The sequence below is a fragment of the Bufo bufo genome, chromosome 2, assembly GCF_905171765.1.
Source record: "Bufo bufo chromosome 2, aBufBuf1.1, whole genome shotgun sequence".
Taxonomy (NCBI): Eukaryota; Metazoa; Chordata; class Amphibia; order Anura; family Bufonidae; genus Bufo; species Bufo bufo.
The window spans coordinates 291,492,997-291,505,102 of NC_053390.1; the positions used below are offsets into that span (position 1 = coordinate 291,492,997).

Consider the following 12,106-nt stretch of genomic DNA (forward strand, 5'->3'; position numbering starts at 1 on the left):
AGGCAGCATAAAAGCAAAATATGGCCCTGGCTCCACAGCAACAGCACAATGTAGTGTCAGACATCACACTGCTACTGCGAGGGGCACATATCTAAACATAAATACTGTGAGGGGGGCACATATCTGGGCATAACTGCTGTGAAGGAGGCACATATCTAAACATAAATACTGTGAGGGGGGCACATATCTGGGCATAACTGCTGTGAAGGAGGCACATATCTAAACATAAATACTGTGAGGGGGCACATATCTGGGCATAACTGCTGTGAAGGAGGCACATATCTAAACATAAATACTGTGAGGGGGGCACATATCTGGGCATAACTGCTGTGAAGGGGAGACATATCTAGACATAACTACTGTGAGGGGGCACATATCTGGGCATAACTACTATGAAGGGGGCACATATCTGGGCATAACTACTGTGAAGGGGCACATATCTGGCATAGCTACTGTGAAGGGGGCACATATCTGGTTATAACTGCTGTGAAGGGGGCAGAGTGTGGGCATTACTACTATGTGCAGGTACAAAGGGGGAATAATTACTATGTGGGGGCATTAAGGGGACTGGGTGTGTATAGTTATGCTTTGGGCGGAGTTAGAGGAGTGACCTAGTATGAAAAAAATATATATACATAAACATATTGACCCATATTAACAAGATGTTTTTTATTTGAACGTATATGTTTATATTTGTATGTGTGGTTTAAGGGGGGGGGGGGGCAGGTACATTTCTTGCACATGGGCCCTCTGCTGTCTGTGTCCGCCCCTGGATTGGGGGTCTGATGAGGGTCTGATTTGAGGTCTGATGGAGCTTGGGGGTTTGATTTTGGGATCTGATCTGAGGTCTGATGAAGAATGGGAGTATGGTGAGGATTGGAGGTGTGATGAAGAATATTTTTTTCTGATTTTCCTCCTTCAAATCCTAGGTGCGTTTTATAGGCTTGTGTGTCTGAAAAATATGGGTAGTTTCTTTTTAGCAGAAATTGTACTCTATAAAAACAAAACCCAAAAACATGACAGAATTTTTTTTTAAATTTTACCACACAACTATTTTTTTCCCCTGTGTTTCAATACAAACTATAGTAAACGAAATGATGCCATTTAAAAATGCCGCAAAAAATAAGCCCTTATCCGCGTGAAGGGAAAATGTCAAAAGTTAATGGCTCTTGGAATAAGGGGAAGAAAAAACAAAAAGTAGGAGATAAAGTGGACCTGTCACCGCTCCTGATAATTATATTCCCATGCAATAATGATTCTGGAGCATCTTTTCATATAAACCTATGTTGTTCCTTTCCTCTATTTTCCCTACTAGATGTTTATTAGTGAATCTGCATCTGGGTGTTACTGGTGTGAGGTTGTCCCTGCATAGTCTGACACCGGTGGCATTGACTGGATAGTGGAAATCGAATTATCATAGCAAACCACTCTCGTTTTGACACCCATTTTTCAAAAGCGTCGAGAGCAAAGTAAAGAAAGACAAGAAAAAAAGAAATAGACAAAACCACAAAATTGGACTTGTTGCAAAATTTGTGAATTTTTTTTGCCAAAAACTGGTGTCGACCTCAGATACCTCAGAAATTTCTCAGACTGAAGATCAGTTCTATACATGTGATTGGACTTCTTCCTGCAACATCGATTTCTACACACCCCATACAGTTGAATGTGTCAGAATATACCCCTAAAGGCAACCTCACACCAATCTCTGTGTATTAGCAAAGTGATCCTTTGGATTTGGAAGGGCTGTCTTATTAGGGCATTAGTGATGGTTGTTTTGCACAAGGAGGTGGGGAGACTAGGAGCCAACAGATGGTTTATCACAGGGTAGAGTAAGAAGTAAACATGTCAGCAAATGGCAAGAACCCCCTCCCCCAAACATCAAAACTTCACCTATCTGACAACATCCAGAGCCCTAGAATGGGACCGGAAAGATGGGGCTGACAGATAAAGTCATATGTTGCAGACATTTTATCTTATTCTCAGTATGCCCTCATCACAGGAAAGGTTATCTACTGTGAAGACAGCAGTAAAGCATCGCAGACAGTGTGCAGGTGAATAAGGAAACCAAATCTCTATGTATTATTTACCGTAATAAGGACACATTCCTGCTGTATTTGTCAGTATGACCAACCCTCATAAACCAGGCACACTGTCTGGTAGGATTGATCATGCGAAGTGTCTGGTAGCAATCCGATCTGTCTTTTTGAAGAAAATGCTACTTTTCTTTTTATGCTACAGAGGTGCTCGGAGCACCGAGGGGCGATGCCTGTTCCAGTGCCTGGCAATGAAATTTAGCGCATGCACCAGAAAGAGTTCTATCAGTGCAGTTTTCCGTTTTGATTTCACACAACCGCATCCTAACGGAACGGATGCATCCCGGTGTGCAAAATCAGAACGGATCTGTTTAATTCCGGTGAAAGTAGCGTAAGGCTGAAAGGTATGTATGAAGACGTGCTCGAGGAGCTAGGCCCACCCCTCAGTGCTCAGAGCACCTGATTAGCTTAAAAAATAAAAGTGGAAATTTCGCAAAGTGACAGAACAGACTGCTACATGACATGGGTTGTTGTACTCAGCAAGATCAACCCTACCATGTCTGGTTTACTAGGGTTAATAATGCTAACAGATGCCCTTTAACATTGTTGTTTCTAAAATCTGCATATTTTTGTGCTTTATATACTGTAACATATACAATATTTTACTTGCTTTCTACGGGATTCAATTTATGTCTCAACACTGTGGCCCTAAAAGGGTATTCCCATCACATACAATGGGGGCATATAGCTAGGATATGCCCCATTGTCTGATAGGTGCGGGACCTCTGTGACCTGTGCCTACAACGAGAAAGGATCGGGGAGAGCTGTGGCTGGAAGTCTTCGGAGTTCCCGGGGTCTGTCCACCACCAAGCGCTGCTCCACGCTCAAACAATGGGGGCATATCCTAGCGATATGCCCCCATTATGTGTGATGGTAAAACCCCTTTAATAGCACTGATATCCCTGCTAATGTTAAGGCATGTACTATGATCAGGCAGCTTATCTACCGTAGGTATCGCTAGGACACTACCCTGCCTGATAATGGTGGCGCTTGGGGATTATGCCATAAAACCTATTGCAGTGCCATAAAATTGTACCGTTTATTGAAAATGAAATCTTTAAAGCTGGTTTTGAACTACTTTGTGGTGTGTTAGGAAATAATAATATGGGCACCTTTAATTTCCAGTGTCCATAAGAATCAATGCTGACCACCATGAGTATAGCTTCCGAAACCCCTAGCATAGCGCTTTTATATATGGCGGAAGCTGCTGGAAAATGAATTATCAATATCTGACATTCGAAAAGGTCCACCTGAGCAAGAGCTGCTCTTGGGTAATAGAGGCTAGATTAAGCAAGAGTTGTCCGCTCTTTGACTTCCGAGGATTGAAGTATTTCTTTGAAGATAACGTGACCTTGATTGCAGCAGAGACCACATGCGTATGTTATAGAGCCCTAATACGACTGCCATAGAGGTCCATGTATGCCTCCGAATTCATATAGAGGCATACAGAGGTGGTTTCTGATGGATTCCTTACAGGGGCGGATTAAGTGCATGATAGGCCCGGGGCTGTCTACCAAACTTGGGCCCCTCCTCCTCCTCCATTTTAGTTTTTTTTTTTTTTGTTTTGTATGAAGAGGCTGCGGTGCTTTATGGGTCACAGTCTCTTCTTAGGCCATATGACATCTTCAGACTAAAAAAAAATACCCCAAATTGGGTCCTAAACTGAAAATTTAGTCACCAAATTTAAAATACATATAATTGTAATAAAAAAGACATGGAGGAGAATACAGCACCACATACCTCTTACATCCAGTGACATCTCCTGTCATGTAGACCTTCTCTTTCCTCTTCTCCTCCATTTGACCCAGACCACCATGGCAAATTCTTTCAGCCACATCTCGTCTCTACAGTTTGTAACACAGACACGTTAGATTTCTCAATTTTTCCATCAACCTCCTCATTCTGGTGTCCCCACAGCGTCATCCTGCCACCCCCAATACTGTGCCCGTTGTGCTTCCCAATGCCCCAGGAACTATACTGCTGAAAAAATAGTGACCCTAATAGACATAATTGGGGTAATTTATCAAACTGGTGTAAAGTAGAACTGGATTTCCAAAAGAGCTGTCAAATATGAAAGGTGGAATCTGATTGGCTGCTATGGGCAACTAAGCCAGTTCTACTTTACACCAGTTTGATAAATTACCCCAAATGTTCCTATAGTGTCCACAGCAGCTATAATGTCCCCTAGAGTGCCCCCAGTAATAATAACACCCTCTATTGTGCTCCAGGCAATAATCCCTCTATAGTGTCCCCAGAAATAATATAATTGCCCCTACAGTGCCTCCCCAATAGCAACACCCCCATATAGTAATTTCCACCACACTGCCCCCACATAGTAATTCCCCCATAGTAATTTGCCCCCACACAGTAATTTCCCCCAAACTGCCCCCATATATTAGTTTGCCCCCCATACAGTAACTTGCTCTACACTGCCCCCACATAGTAATTTCCCCCACACTTCCCCCATATAGTAATTTGCCCCCACATTGCCCCATATAGTAATTTGTCCCCACACTGCCCCCACATAGTAATTTGCCCCCACACTGCCCCATATAGTAATTTGCCCCCACACTGCCCCATATAGTAATTTGTCCCCACACTGCCCCCACATAGTAATTTGCCCCCACACTGCCCCATATAGTAATTTGCCCCCACACTGCCCCATATAGTAATTTGTCCCCACACTGCCCCCAAATAGTAATTTGCCCCCACACTGCCCCATATAGTAATTTGTCCCCACATAGCAATTTCCCCACACACAATAGTTTCCCCCACACTGCCCCCATATAGAAATTTGCCCCCACACAGCCCCCACATAGCAATTTGCCCCCACACTGCCCTCACATAGCAATTTGCCCCCACACTGCCCTCACATAGCAATTTGCCCCCACACCGCCCCCACATAGCAATTTGCCCCCACACAGCCCCCACATAGCAATTTGCCCCCACACTGCCCTCACATAGCAATTTGCCCCCACACTGCCCTCACATAGCAATTTGCCCCCACACTGCCCTCACATAGCAATTTGCCCCCACACCGCCCCCACATAGCAATTTGCCCCCACATAGCAATTTGCCCCCACACTGCCCCCACATAGTAATTAGCCCCCACATAGTATTCCCTCCCATAATAATTTGGCCCCATACAGCCCCCACATTCCCCCCCAATGTACTCGATTTAACTTCCCTAATATGTCCTCCTGTGTGCCCCCCCCCTCCCCCCAAAGTAGGCACATGAAATAAAAAAAATAAAAAATGAACAAAAAATGAAAAGATAAATACTCACCTACTGTATGTCCAGGGCCAGGCGCTTGCTCGCAGAGTCAGGCGCGTCACAGTGCTGCGTCCTGGCACAGGCGCGCGATGACGTCATCACGCACGCCTGCGCCGGGATTTCTCTACCGCATAGGCCTCAGGCCTTCAAGGCCTGAAGCCTATGGCGGTGATCGCGGACGGGACAGGGAGCTATGCGCTCCTGTGCCCCGCAGCAGTATGTGGGCGTTCGGGTCAGCGTTGGGCCCCCCAGCGGTGCTGGGCCCGGGACTGCCGACCCGAACGTCCCTATTGTAATCCGCCACTGATTCCTTATTACTGCAACAGAAAGAAACTGTGGTATACTCCCAGTGGCACCATGTATACAGCGGTATTCTCCCCTAATGCTTTATGGGAAAAATATGTGTACACACGGAGTCCGATGGAGACTGTATGCATACCTCCCAACTTAAAAAAATTGCAAAGAGGGACAATATGTGCAGCGCGCACCGCAGCAATTTTTTTCCTTTTAGGCCACGCCTCTAACTCCACCCAAAGCATACCTACTGACTCCATCACAACTGCAACAGCTGGGGATCGGTTAGGTGAATATAAGTTCTTTTTTTTTTTTTACAGCAAGTGGACCCCCTAAGACAATTTTTTTCTTGCACGTCAATATCCATTTGAATATTAGCTCATAAATCATCAGGTTATAGATATTTTAAGGTCTAAATTGCACCAAATAATAAAATTCTGGTCTAATATACAGGTAGAAACCATACAGATAGTTTAGTAAGGAGCAATTTAGTAAATTTATTAATGCACATTTATGCATTAATTCCCCAGGTCAAAAAGAGGGACATTTAAGGATCAAAGAGGGACAGAGGGACTTGGGTCAAAAAGAGGGACTGTCCCTCCAAAAGAGGGACACTCGGGAGGCATGTGTATGGCAGTGTAGGGTATACGGGCTTTGTGTTATACAGGCTCTGTGTGTAGAGCCTGAGTCACACTCGAAGGCCTCATGCACACAAATGTATTTTCTTTCCGTGTCACATGAAGTTACTCCATGTGCATTCCCTTTCCGTATGTCCGTATACCCGTTCCGCAAAATAAATAAAACATGTCCTATTATTGTCCGCATAACGGACAAGGATAGGACTGTTCTATTAGGGCCAGATGTTCTGTTCTGCAAAATATGGAATGTACAGGGACTTCATCCGTATTTTTTGCGGATCCGTGTTTTATTTGGACCGCAAAATACATACGGTTGTGTGCATGAGCCCTAAGGGTACGATCACACAGTCAGGTTTCTGCATGCAGTTTTGGAAGCCAAAATCAGGAGAAATTATAAAGGAGAGGTACGACTTCTCCTCTTCTTTGAATTCACTCCTGGTTTTGGCTTAAAAAACTGCAAGCAGAAACTTGACCGTGTCGCCGCACTCTATGGGTACATTTATATTACTGAGTGCGGTCCATGAGATGGCCGCATTTCCCATTCCGACCACAGCTTCTGGGTGCCAAATCACAGCACCATAATGATCTGAAATGCTGTGAGTCCCAGCCCAGTCATGAGTCTGTTGTCCTGTACTCACAGCACTCATAGTCGACCTAACACAGTAACATAGGGGGAGATTTATCAAAACTGGTGTAAAGGAAAACTGGCTTAGGATAAGGGCTAACTATTAGATTGGAGGGGGTCCCAGTGGTTTATTTCTATGGGAGTTCCGGAGATAACCAAGTACAGTACGGCTATCTCCAGAATTCCAGTAGATAAGAATGAAGCAGCTGCATGCATGCCCAACCAGCTGCTCAGTTCATTTTAGCGGGCTGCAGGGAGTATGGGGACCCCCGTTCTTGTGATCAATGGGGTCCCAGCGGTAGGACACCCACCGTTCGAGTAGTTATCCCCTATCCTGTGGATAGGAGATAACTTAATGTAACAGGAATACCCCTTTAAGTGTTTGTGTTCACATCTACTGTCACTGTTTTTCACCCTACAGTTTCCCCATGGAAATCAATGGAGAAAAATGTAGCATAACTGTGAGAAAGCCAAAAAGCACTAGGGAATGCTAATATTTTAACAAATGCAGCATTCCTTAAAAATGATGGGTTTTTCAACTGCCAACTGCACTGTGAGAAAGAAAGAGTAAGCAGTTCTGCAATCCATTGTTATCAGGAAATCTTGATAACTTCCTCAGTGCTTGAGAATAGGTTTTTATAGTTGACTTTATGAATAAGTCCATTTTCCCACACTACTTCTTTGACTCTAGTGTTTTTTTTTATAAATCCTATAATTTGTGGGAATAAAAGATTATTTATAAAATATATCCCATTAAGACAACTTATCCCCTATCCACAGGATACATCTGATCTGTGGGGGTCAGACAGCTGGTCATGAAAATGGGGGTCTGTGCTCCCCATGTTTGAACAGAGCAGCAGTCACGCATCGGGCTGCCAGAGATAGCCGAGTCCTATTGATTTGAATGGAGCAACAGACACATGTGTGCCTACTGCTCCATTAAAAAAGGGAGTATGGTCCCCCATTCTAGTAATCGATGGGGGCCCCCAAAGATTTGACTCCCACAGATCAGACACTGTTGGTTAGAGGATAAATTGTGCTAATGGGACATAAAGACTTTAGGCTCAATTCACACGTCCGTAATGTATTGCGGATCCGCAATACACCCGGCCGGCACCCCCATAGAAATGCCTATTCTTGTCCGCAATTGTGGACAAAAATAGGACATGTTCTATCTTTTTCCGGAGCCGCGGACCGGAAGATCGGTGGCTCGCTCCGGAAATGCGGATGCGGACAGCACACGGTGTGCTGTCCGCATCCATTCCGTCCCTATAGAGAATGAATGGGTCCGCACCCGTTCCGCAAAATTGCGGAACGGATGCGGACCACAGTTGCAGACGTGTGTATGGACCCTTACCTTGAACCACAGCAAAGAAACACCGGAGATATCAGACCCCTCCATTTACAAAAAAACTCAGATACACAGTTTATTTTTTTTGCATTTAGGAATTTTATTGCAACATTTTACAAAAGTATACCAAACAGTAAAAAGATGCCCCTCTCCGAGGGGATATGTTATAATTCTATATATACATACATACAGATCCGGAGAGCAACACACTTAATTCACATGAGTGAAGACAACAGTCATACTTTGCTCTGCAAGGAACTGCTGCTTTCTTGTGCTCTGAAGGGTTCTTGTTGATAATTAACCCATTAACACCCCCATATTCACATAATTTCTATAATGAAGTGAGCGCCACATTGGAAGACATTGCAGAATATTAATGATACAAATAGACTATAGTTCTTAACAAGTGTGTTAGATAAAGGCTCTATATTGCTATGGAAGTGCTATAATATGCCACATATATTTAGTCTTAAAAAGAATTGTCATGTTATGGCCAGGTTGATACTGCACGTCATCGAAGTAGTATTATTTACAGATGTAACTGTCCCACCAAGATATGGCATATCTTGCTCCATCCAGCCAGCTCCCCTGTATCACAGAGAGAGATTGAGCAAGCCTTTGATGACCTGTAGACAGTACTGTCATCTTCCAAGCAGACGGTCACCAATAAAGTCTTTCAGGCTCCAGTGTAAGATACAGCGGTTTTCTCTATTATCAGCAGTGCTCCCATGTCTGAGAGATAAAGTTCAATTAGCCACACAGGCTAAAAGCATAGAGTCTCTCCCTCCCTTGTCTATCATGTGTCCATTTCCCACTTAAACCTTAGTTGCTAAAGAGTGGATTTCAGATTTCTGTGTTTGAGCACTCAGGCTGGAGGAGGTGTTACTGATTTGTCCATGCATGGTTTTACTAAGTCAAAAAAAAAAAAACATTGGGAGCGGAATCGGAGATCAAAAAAGGCATAAAGGAAAGGGTTGAGGCAGCTGTTAATATATGCCAGGCATGTGGCATAGGGATGCAGGCTGACAATCAAGTTCTGTGAAGAGCAGGAGAGGGTCAGGTAGCCCATCAGGTCCAGGAAGTGGATAGTTTTGACAATATGGAATGGCAGCCAGCAAATGGCAAACACGACAACAAGTGTAGTTATGATCTTTAGAAGCCTCTTCTTCTTCTGTTCTTCCTTCTTGAGGTTTTGGAAATGCATGGTCACTTTGCATCCGATGAAACAGTAGAAAATTGTCATGAGGAGAAGTGGAAGTAGAAAGCCTGGCAATGTGGTCATAATGCTTAGACCTCCAAGCCAGAGTTTTTCATTTTTCTTGCTGGAGACACCACTGAAGTCCAGATCACAAAGGGTGCGGTTGTCTTCCACGCGGGTATCACGCAGAATCAGACTTGGAAGTGCCAACAGTCCTGAGAGCAGCCATATAACTGTCAAAGATATGACCATAGTTGACCTGGAGCGCAGGTTGGCACTGGACAAAGAATGAACGATTGCCAAGTATCTGTCAAAACTGAGGCAGGTGAGACAGAAAACACTTGCAAACATGTTGAGCAGGACAAGGTAACTGCTAATCTTGCACAGGGCAGAACCAAAAGGCCAGTGGAAGCCAAGAGCAGTGTAGGTAGCCCACAGAGGCAAGGTAACAACAAAAGCCAAGTCAGCAATGGCAAGATTACCTATGTAGGTGTCTGCAGATCTTCTTTTAGGTTTCGCTTTCCACACTGTGAAGATTACCACTCCATTTCCAGACAGTCCCAAGACAAAAACCAGCATATAAAATACTGGCAACAAGGAGTAGGACAAGTCCCAGTCTGTCTCGGTACATGCTAGATCTGATTCTGAATCATTCGAGTAGTAATAGCTGTAATCATCATATTCCAGTTCTGTATGGTTCTGCATCGTTGAGCTTGTGTTTCAGTGCTAGGACTTCTTCAGGCTGAGGACTCCTAGTTGTGTTCTGTCTCTGCTCTGACCTGTGAGATGAAAGCTGCCTTTACTCAAGTTCTTTTAAGAATCCCCTGGACTCCCCACCCCCAGAAAGACAAATTGAAGGCAAAAGGCCACCCACTGACATCAATCAGGAGTCTATCCACATTATTTCAACTCCTCCCCTACCATTCCCTGAGCTCCGACCCTCCCTCACTGTCTTTACCCCCCTTTTCCTTCTGCACAGTGCACCATGCAGCCTGCCCCAGGAAATGTAGCATAATTATAACAAAATATTGTTAAGCCAGAGCTCATGAAATAATCCTAAAATGATGAAATTCATCTTCATTTGTACATAATAAACTGTCATACAGTAATCTCTCCAAAATATACATTTTTAGAGTATACTAAACAATCTTATTGTAGAACAATATGTACGCAATATGATTAAGATAACAAATTTGCAAAAAGGGACAAAAGTGTTGCAAAGCTAGTAGAATGCAGATTTACGTTATAATAAATAACATTCAAGCATACTTTATAAAATCATAGTGAGAAAAAACTGTTAAAGTTATCTGCAAACAGGATACAAGCACACAGGATATACAGCGACTAGACCTACTAGACTAGAATTGCGCCGAATGTAAAGAGCAAGGATGGACGTGTTTACATTCAGCTTTTCCTTTGCATCACGAAATAAGCCTGTGCGTCTTCACGCGGAAAATGACACTCCAGTTTATGACCTCAGAATTAATTGCGTAAATGTATGGCCACACAGGGCAGAATATTTTATGACTGAAAAATGTGTTCCATACATGTGAGTGGGTCGTTTCTGCAGCATGTGCATAGATTTCTGCAAGCCTCATTCAGATGAACAGGACAGATGCAGAAACTTCTGCAAAAAATCCTGATGTTTGCTAATATATCCTTCGTGTGCGTCCATACATAGTTCTGGCTGAAATTTGCCGGTGCAAAAACTGTCCCAATGGGCTGCTTTTTGCAGCAGCCGAACTGTAGAGGATCTTCTGCTGCTTTCACCCCTTGCATTACAAAGAAGTTTTCCAGATAAACAGACAAGGTTAACGAAGTTTGTCTCAATCGCAGTGTCCTGGTCCACAAAATCTTCAACACATGTCACACAAGCAGATGCCGTTTTTAAGTGCAGTTTTTCAGGTGAAAAATGCTCTCAAAAACGTCACGTTTTTGAAAAAAAAAATATATATATAGAATATGGAAGTAAAAAGTGCCCTAAATAAAATGAATTTATGGGATATTTATTAATAGTGGCATTGTGGTTTAGGCCGCTCTTATGTTGGCAGTATTTATCATGTTGTGCTCCGTTTTAGGGGAAAAAAAATAAAGGAAGCGCCAGATCACTCACATGATGTACAGGAATGGCGCCCATTGGACCAGATTGTCTATAATGCAGTCCATGGTTTTTCGTCATGCGACCTGGCATTTTACCAGACAAAATTAGGCAGCACGTTGTGCTATTTTCTCCCATATTAGGGGACCGAGGTTCGTAACCCAAACCCTTCCACGACTTCTTGCTTTGTTTTCAGTTTTATAACCAGAAAAGCTGGATAAATATCTAAAAGTGTCTAAAAAGCATTATTCGTAGAGTCATCACTTCATGATTACCACCAAACTGGCCACTGTCATTTCAGCAACCACAAAACAAACATAAAAATGCCCTAAAGATGTCACTAAAATCCGACCTAAGCTGTAAAAAATGCAGCCTTATGAAGGCACCTCACTACCTGATCAGTGCGGGGCTTATGCAAGGCAGAACCGGTCTAGATGACTACAGCTTAAAGGGGTTCTCTACCCACATGATGTAATGAGGGACTGGGCATCATTGGAGGCTTGTTGTATGAATGCTTCTTTATAATTGACAGCCA

General features: G+C 43.6%; 1 protein-coding gene across 1 annotated transcript; it reads right to left on the reverse strand.

Moving 5' to 3' along the window:
* Positions 1-8,360: 8,360 nt before the first annotated feature.
* On the reverse strand, positions 8,361-10,273 carry LOC120988939 (apelin receptor-like). The gene is given in 2 exon segments (XM_040416729.1): positions 8,361-9,185; positions 9,188-10,273. Coding segments are annotated over 2 exon segments (1,086 nt in total). The 5' UTR covers positions 10,179-10,273; the 3' UTR covers positions 8,361-9,090.
* Positions 10,274-12,106: the final 1,833 nt, after the last annotated feature.